The following is a 17,996-nucleotide window of genomic DNA, read 5'->3' on the forward strand; positions in this document are numbered from 1 at the left end:
AAAGTCACGTTTCTAGAATATCATGAAATTTATACACACAAACATTCATATGTGTGTTTATAAATATCTATAATGTACATATATGCACACATATATGTATGTATAGAGATACATAAATATATATATGTATGTAAATATATATCCCTACTCCTAAAAATTGCCTTTATAGAGTAAGGATATTATACAGATTTTAAGGGAGGCAGATATAAAAAACAGTCAAAAGAAAAGTAGCTCCAATCTTTAACATTGCTTTTATCCATTATGATATTCCCTGTTTCTTACATAAAACCCAACAAAGCCAATTCTTCCCAGAGTTAGCATCTTCTTATTAACTGGTGTGCTCTTTCTTACTCACAGTGAGAACTACTCAATCTATTTGCGTTTTCTTCTTTGCTTTGGTTTCCAGGAACCTCAGGCTTTGTTCTCACTTGCAGTGCATTTGTTTATCTTAAGTTATCTTCCTCCCCTATCTCTTCCCACATCTTTTGTTAAGTCTTTTTATTACAATTCTAAAGGGTTATATTTTATTGTATCTGTGTTTTAAAAACATATATATATATATATATATTTATATATATATATATTTGGCTGCGCCGGGTCTTAGCTGCGGCATGCGGGATCTTTTTTTTTTTTCAGTCATGGCATGCGGGATCTAGTTCCCTGACCAGGCCCTGAATTGGGAGCGCAGAGTCTTAACCACTGGGTCCCTGTATCTGTGCTTTTTAATGTAAGTGGCTCAGATTCCTTTTGGACATAGGTGGGGCATAAGTATATTGTAATTAAATAAGTGTGAGTGTAATAATTATTATCAATCATCATCATCGTGAGCTTGAATAATAACTTGATTTTATCCATTCCAATGTTTACAGTAGAGACCAAATATTCTTGTCCTCTTTTTTGAATTGCTGGAAGACCTTCCCAGCTCAGAGCAATAAGAAGTCAGCAGTTGCTTTGTGCCTCTCCTTTCCCAGGTGATTGCCATACAGGTTATCATCAAGTTACTGAGCTCCTTCCCTGTCCCTAATTACTATTTAAGGGAACATAGCCATCCGTTTCTAACAGCACTCTTTCTGAGCAGAAACGAGATGCCTTCTCTCAACTAATTGACAAAGAACCTTGAAGAGCTGGGGTGCTTCTGCCAGCAAGTGTATAATTCCTTTGTGTGTCTACACTACTCCTCTGTTGGAAACTCTGTGCCTTCAAGTGTTTGACACGCAAAAGCCAACTGCTCTTTCCTAAGCTGGCTAGCTCTGAGGAAAAGCATTGAGGATGCTTCTCTAGAAAAATGGAGGTCTCTTTCACCCCAATCCCAGCCCTGGCAGTCATTATGTGGATAGAACTTCCACTGTGATATCAGTCCTCCAACTGTTGAAGAGTTGGAAGTTCCTTGGGCTTTACCAATTCTATATATTTAACCAACAGGTCCTCTAATGGCCTTTTCCTGAGCCTCTCTTATCACCTGGCTTGCTGAGAAGCTCTCTGAAATATCTTTACCTATTTATTAGGACACTGCATCCCATTTGGCTTTGGTCATGTAAATAATTTGGAGGGAAATAAGGTGTATGATTATCCCTACAGGGTGAGTCTACTATCTTGTGAAATAAAATACAATGCCCTGAAACTCACCCTTCTTAATGCCTCCCCAACAGCTTCTGATGATAGTTTCACAATAGCTTAGCTAAACACTTTAATACTCACTCCTGATGGAAAAGAACCAGATCTCATCAGCTTCCATTATGATTTATGTCAGGGAGGTTATGAGTTCCTTGATTTCTCCAGGTTCCATTAGCTGTTGCTGCTCCCATGCCAAACTATGGACACGATTTATTCTCCCCCTACCTGGCACAGACTGCTAGTTATTCCCCAGTAGCTTTCCTCTCCTTCTTGCATAATAATATAATTTTATCTAGGGGCACATGGCTGCCCAACTGAACACCACATTATCCAGCTTCCCTTGCAGCTAGGTATAGTGACCATTTGAATAAATTTTGGACAATGGAATACAAGTGGAGTGATATGTTCCCATGTACATCTCTGACTTATGTCCTTAAAAGGAAGGAAAATGCTTTCCCTTTCTATTTTCCTACTTCCTGTTGGCTAGAGCATGGACTTAAGAGCAGGAGCTGGAACATGAGACAGATGCCATATGTTGAGGATGGCAAAGCAATAAGGTAGAATGAGCCTAGGCCCCACATGACTGTGGAGCCCCACATTAGTCCAGGGCTCCTTATACCTCAGATTGTTACATGGCAGAGAAACAAGCTTCTATCTTACTTAAGCCACTGTTATTGCAGCTAAACCAACATCCCAACTGAAGTAATTCATATGAATACATCCATATCAGAAGGGTACTTTGCAAAAGGAACTTTTCTAAGAAAATTAGGATAAGCATAGAGGGAAGAACAGTTGAAGTCAACAAGCTGTTAGCACAAAATTCCTATCCTAAGAAAAGCCAAGTCTAATCTCAGGCCTCTTGGTTAAAATCATTTACTGGATACACAGAACATTTTTCCTTTTCTTAGTACGATGTCGCCTATTAAGAAATTCTTTTGTTGTCAGGACTTCCCTGGTGGTCCAGTGGGTAAGACTCCACACTCCCGATGCAGGGGGGCCGGGTTTGATCCCTGATCAGAGAATTAGATCCCGCATGCATGCCGCAACTAAGATCCTGCATGCCGCAGTGAAGATCCCGCAACTAAGACCCAGTGCAGCCAAAATAAATAAATAAATAAATAATAAATAAATAAATAAGTAAATAAATAAACAAATAAATACAAAATGAAAAAGTTTTTTTAAAAAAGAAATTTTTTGTTGTTCTTCTTCTTGGGCAATTCCTCCCTTCACGCTCTTCTTTGCTTGCCATTCCACCCACACATTCTGATTAATGCTATTGGATCATCCAAAGTTGGATTCCAAATACCTTATGGTTCTTAAGATGGAGAGTAGGCAGAAGAAAGTTGAGACCTGGAAATGAGGGAAGGGTTAAGTCCTCAGAGTGTTCACTGAAGGATTTCACATCACTGTATCTAAGAGAATACAGCTGAGAGAACTATATCACTCACAGCTGCCTTGGTAACTAAGCATTATCAAGCCTTTTAGGACTTACGTTGAGAGGAATAAAGTTCTAGAGAACCTATGACTACACATGGCCCATTTTTTCGTAGGATATCAGATTCCCGGCCACAGGGTTATGAGTTGCTTTTGAAGGAATTCAATCAGGCTGAAGGTGATCATTCTGAGAAGTGGAAAACGAATCCAAGAACTGACTAGTGATCCCCCTAAAATTTCTGACAGCTCTGAGATCTTATGACAGGGGTAAGAAAGACCTATAAAAATGTGTCCATGCTGAATCAATTTTGTAACAGATCATCTCAGGGGATGAAATACTGAAATAAGATACTACATGACTGGAGATTGGACTAGGGAACAGGCCACAAGAATACACTTGTGATTAGCTGCTGGAATTTCTCTGTTCTTTTCAATTTCTTAGTGCAGATGCAAGAGCGAGCAAAAGCAATTGATTCTTATAGATTTAATATAACCTTAGCTGATGGATTGTAAACTGTTACATGGTTTCAGAACCACTTGACACGTTTATTAAGACAGCAGTTAAACCAGGAGGTCAAAGGCCCGGAGGAAGATGGATGGTCTTCTTCAGGGCCATCCTGGAAAGAAAAATACTGCCCCCCAAATAGCATAGTTCTTGTCCAAAAACCTCAAGATATAGAATGAACTTCAGCAATATCAGGAGAGATATATAAGACATATATAGCTTTGGTCTCTAAGAAGAAGGGCACACTGTTTCAAGAGAAGATACCAACTGGGGTATAACATAAGAGACCTGTCTTAGTATGGGTTTTTTTTACTGGCTGATGAGTCAGAAGTGGTTCTACACATATTCTCCTAGAAGGTTACAGAGGAAGACTGTGCTTGCTCTTATCTGTGTTTCCTTGAAAGATTTTGCCTGAGTTCTCCCAGAGACTGATCATCTTGGAAAACGCCAAGGCCATGGAGAGTACTATAGACCTGAGGTTTAAAGACTTTGCTGCCTAGGACTTCCCTGGTGGCGCAGTGGTTAAGAATCTGCCTGCCAATGCAGGGGACACAGCTTCGATCCCTGGTCCGGGAAGATCCCACATGCCGCAGAGCAACTAAGCCCGTGCGCCACAACTACTGAGCCTACGCTTTAGAGCCCGTGAGCCACAACTACTGACCCCATGTGCCACAACCACTGAAGCCCACGAGCCTAGAGCCCATGCTCTGCAACAAGAGAAGCCACTGCAATGAGGAGCACGTGCACTGCAACAAAGAGTAGCCCCCGCTCGCCACAACTAGAGAAAGCCCACGTGCAGCAACGAAGACCCCACCCAGCCAAAAATAAATAAATTTTTTTAAAAAATAAAGACTTTGCTGCCTATATCTAACTACACCAAAGAGATACTTAATACTAAAACTGAGGAAGCATTAAGAGAAGAACCCTTGATGTTAAAGGGTGCCATGGCTAGAGTCCTTGAAAATGTGGACCCAGGAAACTCGGGAAACCAGGCAAGACATACCTAAACCACATATATAGGGGTTACCCCAATTATGATGCCACCATTTCACACATTGTCCTTATAAAAGATTACAGAAAGGTGACTAAGGTAGTAGAATTGGTAATGAGTGATTTCACTGCAGAGAAGCCATGGATTTCACCTGTAATTTTGCAATCCAAGCTGCATGGATCAATGATTCCGTGAAGATTGTAGGATAATCAATACCATGACCAAACCATATGTTCATCCAATGCCAAGAATTGATTCTCTCTGGAGTTACAGGGTCTGTTAAGGATAGCCCATCATTGATTGGCTCATGTGATATTGCAAAATAAAAGCAGTCCAGGAAAAATGTATGAAGACAGCTTCAGACACGCAGATAAATGCATCATCTCCTTTACTACAGGGCATGCGCACTCAGTACACAAAAGGAGGCTCTCAAATTGCTCTATAGAAAGGGAAGACATATTTAAGTAATTAATATATGGATTGATTTTTAAATCATTTAAATAGAGACCATGTCATTATCGCTTTGAAGGGCGTGAACTCCTTGAAACACATTATCAAACTTTTCCTATGTAAGTTGGTACAACTGAGGCAGGAGATAGATGGGCTCCAGGCTAGACATTTACAACTGGCCTCCTGTTCACACTTCCTGGGGTAAGAAGAAGATGGGCTCCAGGCCAGACATTCATTACTAGCTCCCTGTTTACATTTCCTGAAGCAAGAGACAAATGGGCTCCAGGACTACATACTTATGACTGGACTCCTGTCTATATTTCGAGATCTGCACCTCATAAAAACCAGCAACAGAAATAGGGTAAATAACCGGACATTGGACATTTTTATGGCAGGGACAGAGTGGGACTACACCCTGTTAAAAGATCAATAGGTCATATATTTCCCATCCTTGGGGCAAGGGAAACATTGCACATGTGCAGAAAGGCTCCTTGGGGGTCAAAAAGGAGGGGGCACCACCCCGTAATACATGATGCTAAGGCCGTCCCATCGGCCTCTGGCTGGAATCCATCTTGGAAGAAAGTTGCGCACGCATGCTGGGGAGGCTCCTAAGGCAGGTCAGGTGTGGAAAAAGCAACCAGATAATTGGCCAAAGGTAAACAAAGACCCAGAAGAACTGACCTATATAAATGACTTAACCGCCTCTTTACTGTGCTCCTCCTCATTAGGGAGGATGTCCCACCCTTTCTCTCCAGGTGTGCATCTCTGCCTTGCTTCTATCTTAACTAAACAAACTGTTTCTCTGTGTGCTCTCCCACTTGTTGTTGTGCTATGTCTCTAATAATAAACTTTGTACCTGTTTTTTACAGTTTTGCCTCTGTGAGAAATGCATTTTTCACTGGGGGCAAGAGCCAGGGAGTGTGGTGGCTAGGTTTCTTAGTTTTCATCCAGGCTACCCAGGTTCAATTCCTGGGCAGGGAATTAAGATCTCGCTTCACACCACCACTCATTGCTGCCTCGCCAAGATCACAACCACTATGGAAAACAGTATGGAGGTTCCTCAAAAAACTAAAAATAGAATTGTCGTATGATACAGCAGTCCCACTCCTGGGCATATATCCAGACAAAACTCTAATCCAAAAAGATACACGCACCCCTATGTTCATAGCAGCATTATTCACAATAGCCAAGACATGGAAGCAACCTCAACATTCACCAACAGATGAATGGATAAAGATGTGGTATATATATACAATAGAATATTACTCAGCTATAAAAAAGAATGAAATAATGCCATTTGCAGCAATATGGATGGACCTAGAGATTATCGTTAAGTGAAGTAAGTCAGAAAGAGAAAGACAAATACCATATGATATCACTTATATGTGGAATCTAAAATATGCCACAAATGAACCTATCTAGGAAACAGAAACAGACTCACAGACATAGAGAACAGACTGGTGGTTGCCAAGGGGGAGGAGGTTTGGGAAGGATGGAGTGGGAGATTGGGGTTAGCAGATGTAAGCTATTATATATGGAATGGATAAACAACAAGGTCCTACTGTATAGCACAGACAACTATATTCAGTATCCTATGATAAACCATAATGAAAAAGAATTTTAAAAAAGAATGTATATATATATATATATGCATAACTGAAATACTTTGCTGTATAGCAGAAATTAACACAACATTGTAAATCAACTTCAGTTAAAAAAACAAAACAAAACACACCTTCCCTGGGGCTCAAGAACCAAAAGTGAACAATGTTTCCCTGGAGTTCCCATCAGAGAGAGCCTTTCAAAGAAATCTCAAGAAGCTGTGTCAGGGACAGGAGGACAGGGAAAAGGCAACGGACAGTGGACCAGAGAAAAAAGTCAAAAGGAAAGAAGAGTCAAATACTGTGGGCAGAGGTAGGTGAGAAGAAAGCAAAGTGGACCAGAGCTGGGGAAAGAGACGAGAGAGAAAAAAAGAGATGCTGGGAGAGTCAGTCCAGGATACAGAAGTACCCAGCAAGAAGCACTGTCCCTGATTCCTGCCTTCACTGCAAGCTGGCAGTTCCTGGAAGATATTTTGAAGTGTGTTAGTTTCTACGAAGTACATCAAGAGATCCTCCTACACTGAGATTATTGCCATCAGCCATCAACACCTTGGGAAAGCCTCCTACATTTCCCACCTTCGGGGGACATTTCATCTCTGTTTACACAGACCGCCTTCTAGTGTAAACCAACCAAAGCCTCTTATCTAAAATTTATGTATATTTACATGTGCCTAGAAAATGGCTGAAATGATATACATCAAGCTATTAATAGTGGTTAATAACAGTGGCCCTATTGGACTTTTTAAAACAAGGACTACGCATTAGTTAAAATTACATTTTCCTCTCATACTTGCCCTTCCAGACTCAGCAAAGCTCTTGCATTTCCATAGTCTGAGGTCTTAGCTGGCTCTTGCTGCCTCCTTCGACTCCTGCCTCCTCCAGGCTGAAAGCCAGAGTTGTTAAAACAAACAAGCAAGCAAACGGCAATGACTTTAGGCTTCCCTGGCATTGACCCTGGGCCTCCTCGGATGTGAATGGTTGCCTGCCTCTGGGACCTGCAACAGTTCCCAGGTCTCTCTGACCATTTTGCCCCTCACATCTTGCCATGGTCCAGAGCACTCCTTCACCATTACATTCATCACACCACAGGTCACTGTTGGTTTACATGTCCACCTCCTTTGCTCCTTGAAGGCAGAGGATGAGTCTCTCTATTTCAAACCCTTTAACAGTTGGCCTAGGGCCTGACACATAGTAGGACTTCATAAATGTTTGAACGTATGAATGTATGAATACCCAAGCTCTCATTGTCTCACCTGTCCTTTTCCTTCATGCTGTGAAATAATCTGCTCACCTTTGAGAACCACTGCCCTATGCCTCATTTCTGTGACTAGCACCTCCACCCAGACCTGAGAATCTGCCTGAACTTAAAACCCTAGACTTCCTGCTGCCACCACTCCATAGTGTAAAGAGATCATTATCAATATTATTATAATCCCTTACCTGTGTACCACATTGCATAGTTTTCAAAGAGCTTTTCCATGCAATATCTTGCTATAGCCGGTCAGCCATGGCCTGATTGTTCCACCTTACCCATGAGTGGTTTCCTATGAATCATGAAGTTCAGAGTTTATATGAATAGCTCAGGATCATTCAGCTGGCGAGAGGCAGAGTCAGCACTCAGACTTGTGCCTTATGAGTACGTGCTACGTGTCCTTTCTCTGGCCACTTACACTGGTGGTGGCCCAGATTTCATCAGCTAGTGCTGCCTGCACTTCTGTGCTTGACTGAAGCATGGTGCGAAAGAACCCAGAGGGTTAGTGGCAAAGGAAGAGAGTTGTAGAAATGGAATAAATAAATAAATTTGAATTTAAAAAATCTGAGTTTAGTGATGTCTCACTTCCTCTATTCATGCTATTGCTACTCTTGTTGCTTTATGGTTTTTGTTTTGCTTCTTGAGGGTTCTTCTTAAAAACCCTTTCCCTGATCCTAAGATCTAGCACTTAAATGTACTACTGTACTTCTAGTGACCAATGACAGTCCCACATGGGGGAAACTAAATGACAAGTTGTCACTCAGCATTGGACAACAGGATATGTCCAGGCCCACCGGTCTTGTAATAGTGATCCATGCCCTGGAAATTCTGGGACACCAGGGAATTCTGCTATAGCAAATATAGGTCAAAGCCTGCTGGTAGGGCCTAAATCCCTATCGTTTAAGTTGAACTGACTCAGATCACCTCACCCTAGTACTAGAAGGACTTTGTAATTCTCTGGGTCTGGATAGGCCAAGGGTAACTGAGTGTGCTGAGGCATGAAATCATCATCCCATGGCCATTCTTAATCCTTGGCAACCCCTTCTAGAGGGCTAATCTTTCTGATCCTTGCTAAGCATTATCCTGGTGTTTTCAAACAGACCTTGGGCTTCCGGTGGGTTAAACTTTACATTTCAATATTTTCCAAATTTATGGAAATGATGTGGAATGACAACTGATATTTATTGAAAGCCCACTATATGCCAGGCACTGTAATAAGTACCTTATTTGTTTTCCATCAGTCTCACAAAGGCAGACATTATCCTCATTTGAAATACAAGGATAACACAACATTGCAAATTAACTATACCCCAATAAAAATTTTTTTAAAAAGGGGGACTTCCCTGGCGGTCCAGTGGTTAAGACTCCATGCTTCCACTGCAGGGGTCACGGGTTCGATCCCTGGTCAGGGAACTAAGATCCCACAAGCCGTGCAAAAAACAAAGAAAAGAAAAGAAATACAAGGAAATCAAGGCCTCCAGAGATTTAAGTATCTTGACCTACATCTTGTCAAAGGCACGTGTCTAGTAACTGGTTGTACCATCATTTGAAGCAAGTCACCTTATTCCAGGTCCCATGCTCTCTCCGTCACCACTGTGCCTTCACTAATGTTATGATATTATGTGACCAATTATCTTCTGCCATCATTACAGCCACATGGGGGTTAGGGGCTCACCCACAGACATTTCCTGAACATCCAACATCTTTCTGTTCCTTTCTTTGTTAATTCTAGGTATGCTCAGTCAAGAAAGACATATTCTATGATGGTTTCTCAAAAAATTAAAAATAGGACTACCATATGATCCAGTAATTCTACTCCTAGGTATTTATTCAAAGGAAATGAAATCACTATCTCAAAAAGATATCTGCTGAGAGGGCCATTTGCAGCGGGGGCTGGAGGCTGCGTTCGGCAGGCACTGCGAAGACGTGCGCAGGAGTGAGGCCCCCGACCGCTGCAGCCCCTCGCCGCTGCGGTCACCTCGCTTCTCCGCGTCTCGGTCGGGACCCGGTCAGCCCGGGCGCCGCGCTGCCGCCCGGACCGGCCCTCCAGCAGCTCCCGGCCCCCGGGAGCCCCGCCCGGCCGCTCGCCCGCAGCACGCCGGCCGCACAGGTCCCCGGAGCCGGGCCGAGGGCGGGCGGCGTCCCCATGGCCTCCGCCGGCTGGCGGGACGGCTCCGGCCAAAAGAAGTACCGGCTCGTGGTGGTCGGCGGGGGTGGCGTGGGCAAGTCGGCGCTCACCAACCAGTTCATCCAGTCTTATTTTGTAACGGATTATGATCCAACCGTGGAGGATTCCTACCCAAAGCAGTGTGTGATGGGTGACCGGGCAGCCCGGCTAGATATTCTGGATAAAGCGGGACAAGAGGAGTTTGGAGCTATGAAAGAACAGTATGTGAGAACTGGCGAGGGTTTCCTGTTGGTCTTTTCAGTCACAGATAGAGGCAGTTTTGAAGAAATCTATAAGTTTCAAAGACAGATTCTCAGAGTAAAGGATCGTGATGAGTTTCCAATGATTTTAGCTGATAATAAAGCAGATCTGGATCATCAGAGACAGGTAATGCAGGAAGAAGGACAGCAGTTAGCACCGTAGCTTAAGGTAACATATATGGAGGCGTCAGCAAAGATTAGGATGAATATAGATAAAGCTTTCCATGAACTTGTCCAGGTTATAAGGAAATTTCAAGAGCAGGAACGTCCTCCTTCACCAGAACCAACGAAAGAAAAAGACAAGAAAGGCTGCCACTGGGTCATTTTCTAAGAATCCCTTGAATTTTAGCTACCAATTTCCAGGAAAAGCCCTCATCTTCTCCCTCTCTCCTTACAGTTTGCATCACGTTGGTACCTTTCTAGCCTTAGATAAATGATCACCGTGGTAACCTTAGACCAAGAAGCTGGCTAATCCTTTCCATGAAGCTAATCCAATGGTCATTCAAGACAGATTTAAAGGAAACACTAAGGTTGCTTCAAGGATTATCTGATTCCTTTAAAATGGATATCTATATACACAGACACATTCTTTTTTTAAGGACTTACTTTTAATAGGGATGAACCAGTTTTGGAACCTAAGCTGTTTGCCAAGCTGAAGTCAGATTGTGAAATAACTTTTAACTTCTGGAATCATATTGCCTACTGTTACTCTAAATAGAAACATAGGGAGTTTTTTTTAAATGTGAATTTTTGCCTATCTCTAAAAATTTTGATGTCAACTTTAGTTAACCTTAAATACACTGAATTGAATCCACAAAAGTGAGACATCTCAGACCTTTACTGATGCTATAGCCTTTGTTTTCCAGTGGCCAAAATACCAAAATGCCTATTGTATTTATAGGTTAAAAACTGCGTGTAAAGCCTTTAATATTATTCCTAAAGATAATATTCTATGTGGCCAAATATTTGGACTCATTCTGGACTTAGTCATTTTAGTGTTCTTGGTTTTTTAATTTAACCCTTTTCACAGCCATGTTGAGAGTAAAAATAAATAATTCCTGTCTGTCTTCCTTTTCAAGTATTTCTGGATAAGGGGTTCAAAAAAACTAAAACTGTTTTTGTTTGTAATATAAAATATGGAATTGATCTTTCCAGGGTCAGAGATGATTAATGTTTTGCTATATACTTTTATACATTATTTTCTTATCAAACCAGTTAACAAGTATTTTTATATGTTTGTAAGCAAATATGCTTTCACAGCATACCTTGTGTATGTGTAAAGATAAGTATTTAATTCTCACTGTGCACTTTTAGCTGACAAAGGAAAAAAAGTCAAAACTACAGAAACTGTGGTAGAGCCTTACATGCTGTTCTGGTCCTGGTTGTACCCACCTTTGCCCAGTCACATAGCTACTCAAGAAACCTTCCCAATAGAGTACAATGGGATGAGAGTCTGAAATCACTTCCTATATCCCCTACTAGATATTGACTGTTATATAAAGTAGTAAGTGGTAAAACTTTTAATTGACAATTAGTATAACTGTGGATAACGTCTGATTTTGTTTTTAATTCTGTGGATTGTGTTTAAACAATTCAAAAGTATGTTCCTGATTTTGAGATACTAAGTGGTATTGCACAGTTGTCACTTTATTGAATGTGTACAACAGTTCCATGAAGTTTTTAAAGCATACCCTTGAATAGCTTCAGGTGCTAGAATTAAAATTGATCTGTTATCACACACACACAAAAAGATATCTGCACCCCTAAGTTTATTGCAGCATTATTTACAATAGCCAAGACATGGAAACCACCTGAGTGTCCACTGATGGATGAGTGGATAAGGAGAAGGTGATGTGTGTGTATGCGTGTGTGTGTGTGTGTGTGTGTGTGTGTGTGTGGAGAAAGAGAGAGAGATATTGTATGATCTCACTTATTTGTGGAATCTTAAAAAACAAAGAAAACCAAACAAACACCAAAAAACAAAAAACAAAAACAAAACAAGAACAAAAAATCCCCCTGAACTGATAGATACAGAGAACAGATTGGTGGTTACCAGATGCAGGAGATGGGCAAAATGGGTGAAGGTGGTCAAAACATAAAAATTTCCAGTTATAAGATCAATAAATCCTGGGGTACAGGACTGGTGACTATAGTTAATAATACTGTATTCTATATTTGAAAAGTTGCTAAGAGAGTAGATCTTAAAAGTTCTCATTACAAGAAAAAAAACTGTAACTATGTGTGGTGATGATTGTTAAGTAAACTTATTGCGGTAATCCTTTCACAATATGTAAATCTATCAGATCATCATGTTGTACACCTAAAACGAATACAATGTTACATGTCAATTGTACCTCAATTTAAAAAAAGACATATTCTTCCTGATCTCCAAGCTTACTTCAGCCCCTCCTGTTAATGCAAGATTCCACCAATCTACGGACAGAACCTTAAAATTCTCTACAAGAAAGCAGAGTGAACAGAGGCAGGCATTTCCTTACAACCAGTAGCGGATAAAGAACATCCAATTGACGTTAGTTGGTGTGTAGATACAAGTCGCCAAAGGCCAAGGGTCTCTGCCCTCCTCCCCAGCTCCATGGTGACCAGACCCAGCCTTGTCTTGGCTCAGAGCCGCTCCTGTGGGGGGGAGTGGGGGCAGTCCCAGGTGCACCTTTGAGATAACAATACTGTCTCCTAAAACAAACAGCCATTGTTTCCACACAAAGACCTTCAATGTTTCCTCCATCAACAAAAGGCTACAGCCATCACACCAAGAAGACAAAAGGCTGGAAGCCCTTAAAGAAACAGCATGACAGTGGGAGGGAAGGGGTGGAGGCAGGAAGATCATTCTCCAGCACTTTCTCTGCCCAGTAATAGGACTGACTCCACCCATCAGGGACCGTTCTGAATTACTGATCACTCCTGGACTATTCATAATGACAATAATAACAGCTTCCTAATCTGTCGAATGGAAATAATAATATCTATCCCTTACAGGATCGCTGTCAGGATCAAATGAGATAATAGGTATGGAAGCTCTTTGTAAGGTTTAAAGGGCTGCACGACTGATATGGTTATTATGAAAAGATCGATGGTTCACCCACAATGCCTGCATTAAAAAGATAGATCTATTTTAGCCAGATGAGACTCCAAATAGCCCTGGTGTCTAGACCCACCCAGTTCCTAGAGTAAAGCATAAGGGAGAAGAAATGTGTTCAGTATGGCTGACCACTATAGTTTACTAGGGCCCATCCCAGGCCAAACTGCTGTGCAGGTGATGCCTGACTTAGGTGACTGTTCTTTCCAGCCCCAGGAACCCACATCCTGGAAATAAGCCCTTTGATGGTTGGTCCCTCACCTAAGGTCTAATGTGCCAAACTTCACCCCCAATCTTCTTCTTTGCCTGTCTTCAAATATACTTCTTATGCAATTTACACAAAAGTAAATACACATAGTATATTAAAACATGAGAAAATTGTCCATCCTCACTAGTAACCAAAGACCAATAAATTAAGGTAAATTGTACTATGTTATGCCTATTCAGTAATAAAAAATATAAATAAGAATATCCAATGTTAGTGAAGTTGTGACAAAAATTGGTATGATCTTACAGTGCTAGCAACATAATAAATTTATATGATTGCTTACAGAGGCAAAATGACAACACATAGCAAGTACCAAGAATACATTCCTGTCTTTGTAGTAATTTTCTCTCCCTGGAAATTCCAAGGAGATAATTCAACAAAAGTGGTGAAAAAAAGCAGCAAGCATAGATATATTTACCTACTCTAGGCAAATATTGAAATAACAAGAGAAATGCTTTAGTTAATTGTGGTGTGACTGTAGTCATTAAAATGAAAATATAAAAACAACTTACAAACATGAGGAACTATGATATAATTGTAAGTGGAAGTGTACAATATGATACAACTAGGCAAAAGTATGTTAATACCACATATATTCTCTACATTTGCTTATGTACTATAGCCCTTTGGAGAGCCAAAAAGCTATAGAAATATCTAAGTGGGATTTTTTTTGCCCTGAAGGAAACTACTTCCACCCCTTTGGGGGCTATATCATCCCCACTGAGAATATATAGTCTAGTTGCAGGTGGCCAGAGCTCAGGGAGGCTGAGGAAGCTGAGATGCCAGACAGGTGAGGTCAGGACCCTGGAGAGCACCAAAGAAGCCCTCCTGAGACCATGTCCAAGGCTCAATGTTGCCTGAAGATTAGCCTGAAGGAAGGAAGGGGCTGGGAGAGCATGGGGCCTAGGAAACTAGTTTTAGTAGTATTTTATTATGTGTTGTAGGAACCATCAGAATGTGAAGGCCTCCAAATTCTCTTTCATAAGAATGTTCTTGAGGGGGCTGGCAGTTTGTGCTTATAACTCTTCAATGGCTCCCCACAGGGTCCTCAGGATAGCATCCCAATTCCTTATCGTACCTTATAAGACCCTTCATGACCCGCCCCTGCTTAAATGGCCAGCCTTGTCATCTTTTACTACTTTGTTCTTCAAACTCTCTGCTCCAGCCACACTGATGCACTCTTACTAAACCATGCCCTCTGTCACTTCTGGGGCTTGGCACATGCTGTTCTGTCTCCCCAGAAACTTCCCTTGTCTTTACCTCTCTTTCAGGGAGCTAAATTCTCCTCATTTTTCAGATTTTAGTTTAGAAATTATTTCCTCTGCATGTCCTCATATATTCCCCAAATCTGGATACAACTGAAGTAACAGCATCACAGAACTCTGAACTGGTCAGACTGACTATGGAGTATTTTGTCCATTACTGGGCATCATATAGATCAGGCCTAGAGACAGGCAAGCAGGATGGTGAGCATTATGGAATATTTTTTACTATATGCTAGGCACTGAGGTAATGACTTCATGGATATTGCCTCATGTACCTTATGTAATAATCCTATTGGATTGGGTAGGTACAGATGAGAAAACTGAAACTCAGAGAAGTTAAGCAACTTACTCAAGGTCCCTCACCTGGTAAATGGTAGAACCTGGTGTTTGAACCCAAGTCTGTGTAAATTCAGAGCCCATGCCTTCAATTTCTGCATAATACCACTTCTGGAAACCATATTATAATGACTGGTTTAGTGAGAAACTAGAAGGTAACTAATCCAGGGAACATATTACCAAGGAGAAACATGATAGCCATATTCAGTCACAGTTGAAGGGTTGTCACTTCGGAGAGTAACAGGGAAGTAGATGGCTCAATAGAAGGAAGTTCTCAAAAGGAGAAGATGAGCCCCTGAAAGGCTCAAGGATCAGTCATCTCTGTATATCTCAGTCCAATGTCTGGCACAGAAAGGGGAGCTCAGTGGATGAAAGGAAATAGGGCTTCCCAACAGTAGAAGAGCTGCCCCATGAAAGAGTGAAACTCCCATGGATGTTCCCACGATGGGGCTGCTTGGTCACCTGACAGAGCACCGCAGGAGGGATATTGGAGAAAGGATTTCTGCATCCTTGAACTAGATGACCTCTAAAGCTCCTGGCCACTCAAGGATTCTGTAATTATTGGACTGAGTCCACGACTCAGACTTTGGCAAGCTACAGACCATCTAGTATTTGTCAGTGCATTGAGATCTCAAAAAGTAGAGAACACAAGTGGATAGGACTTCTGGGCTCCCAGAACTTAAGCTTCCCACCCTGAAGCCAGAATGGTTCACTCTAACTCTGGGGAGCTAGAAACCTCCCAATCTTGCTCCAAAGGCTAACCTGGAAATGGAGATATTCGAGTCATTTATAGAGAAAGGCTCTGCCTGCAGGTTACAGCTGCTGTCACAGGATCTGAAAAAGGAGAGAAACACTCCTTCCTAGCAGATGGTTGAGACAAAAAGTAAATATGTCAACAAATGAATTTCTGAGAGTCATTGCTGAAAGGAGTCAAATGGGCCCCACAAAATGTACACTGGTTTGACTGTTGTTCCCCACATGCTCTGCCTCCTTTCACTCCATGCTGATGGCCTGTGGTAAACACGCAGAACTGTCCTGTCTATCCCCACAGAGTGAGTCCCAACAGAGTACAACCAAAACAAGTGTTCAGCTTTCCTAGAGGGCTCATACACATGTGGATAGCTCACAAAGATGATGAAATTTTTAACCAAAACTTATATAATCAGACCTTCAGATTCTACTTGCAAACGATTCATGCATCCTAAAAAGAACACAGGCTTCTGTGGGGTATAAAACCACCTAGTAATGGAGGCACCTTAGTTGTAAGGTCCAAGCTGCAACTTCAATCAACACACGCATACACACACAACTCTATGAAACTAGCCAAAATTCACTTGTGCAAAAATTTAAAGAAGCAATTAATAGATAAGCAAAGCATGTTTATCTGTAGGCCTTATAGCATCTCTTTGGTCCACCTTTATTATTATCTCCAATTCTTTGACTCTATTCTTCCATGGTTCACCGATCTATTCGCTTGCTTCTCTCAACTTAGAGACCAAACCTTCCCAGCTTATATCTATAGACAGATCTTCAGAAAAGCTTCCCTCAAAGCCTGTGGCATGGTGCTCTTTCACATGGGAGAACCTTAGCTGCACCGACTACCACACCATTTGCATCTTTAATCCTTTTATTAGGGATCTGCGCTCTAAGGCCTGCTGAATCTTTTTCCTTCTGCCTCCAAAGAAATGTGGATCAGACCTAGTATAATAACTCTGTGAAACCCACCAAACTATTTTTTCTGAACAGAAAGGAGTGTCTTGGGACTTCCCTGGTGGCACAGTGGATAAGAGTCCACATTCCCAGTGCAGGGGGTCCGGGTTCGATCCCTGGTCAGGGAACTAGATCCCACATGCATGCCATGGCTAAGAGTTCACATGCCACAACTGAGGAGCTCGGGAGTTGCAACTAAGGAGCCTGCGTGCCACAACTAAAACCTGGTGCAACCAAATAAATAAATAAATAAATAAATAAATAAATAAATAAAAGAAAGGCGTGTCTTCCACTCTTTACAGAAGGGTAAAAACTTCCACCTGCTAATAGAAAACAGTGGCTGTTAAGTAGATATCAGGAACTTGAACTTAAAAAGTGGATTCCCCTTGTAACACTTGACAAAGTAACCTGTATTAAAAGTTTTCCAATAGTCTGCCTTTTTCTCCTGAACTCAGTGACAAGTTCTTTTTAATTAAAAAATCTTAAGCTGAAAAGGTATAAAATAGAATGTTATTATTGATATAGAGATCCCAGGGCACAGCCTGCTCATACAGATGGAGGCTGTACCCACAGATGTGGCCCACAGAGGTGTGTGCCCAGTTGTTGTACACATAGATGTTCTCACACACAGATGTACACAGAGACAGATGTTACTCACAGAAACAGATGTCCACCAGGAACACGACGTACACCAAAAGCTCCCGCAGGGTGGTCTTGACATAAAGTTCCCGGTTCTCAGCTGTGTTCTCAGTCAAGGTTGTTCCCCAAAGTCCTAAGGGAGGGACATCGGAAAGATGCCCAGGATTCCCAGCAGCAGGGTTGCTTCCAGTTACCCTACATTTCAGTCCCTGGACTTTATTCTCATTTCCACGCCAGCCCTTTTACCTGTCACCTTATCCCAGGTGGGGCAGTCTAAGGCATCATCACATCCATGTCTTCCCTCAAACTAGCTCCCTCATACTCTTCTGGGTCCCCAAGAGATGACTATGCCAGGCTTTCCCTCTGGGAGACCACTAGACTAGCCTCTGTACTCTGGGGCATTCAGCTCT

At 41.8% G+C, this 17,996-nt stretch overlaps 1 protein-coding gene and 1 pseudogene across 2 annotated transcripts in view; one reads left to right on the top strand and one right to left on the bottom strand.

Annotated features, from left to right (window-relative positions):
• The window catches only part of PKD2L1 (polycystin 2 like 1, transient receptor potential cation channel), a 55,411-nt gene that overhangs the window by 14,281 nt on the left and 23,134 nt on the right, over window positions 1-17,996 (bottom strand). Inside the window, 1 exon segment of the mRNA XM_082408206.1 lies at window positions 17,606-17,719. Coding sequence (XP_082264332.1) covers window positions 17,606-17,719 — 114 coding nt within the window.
• On the top strand, window positions 9,936-17,610 carry LOC309636083 (ras-related protein R-Ras2 pseudogene; annotated as a pseudogene). Its single transcript has one exon. The product of its transcript is annotated as a ras-related protein R-Ras2 pseudogene (transcript).

Source organism: Balaenoptera borealis (assembly GCF_965194805.1).
Source record: "Balaenoptera borealis genome assembly, chromosome: 10".
Lineage (NCBI taxonomy): Eukaryota > Metazoa > Chordata > Mammalia > Artiodactyla > Balaenopteridae > Balaenoptera > Balaenoptera borealis.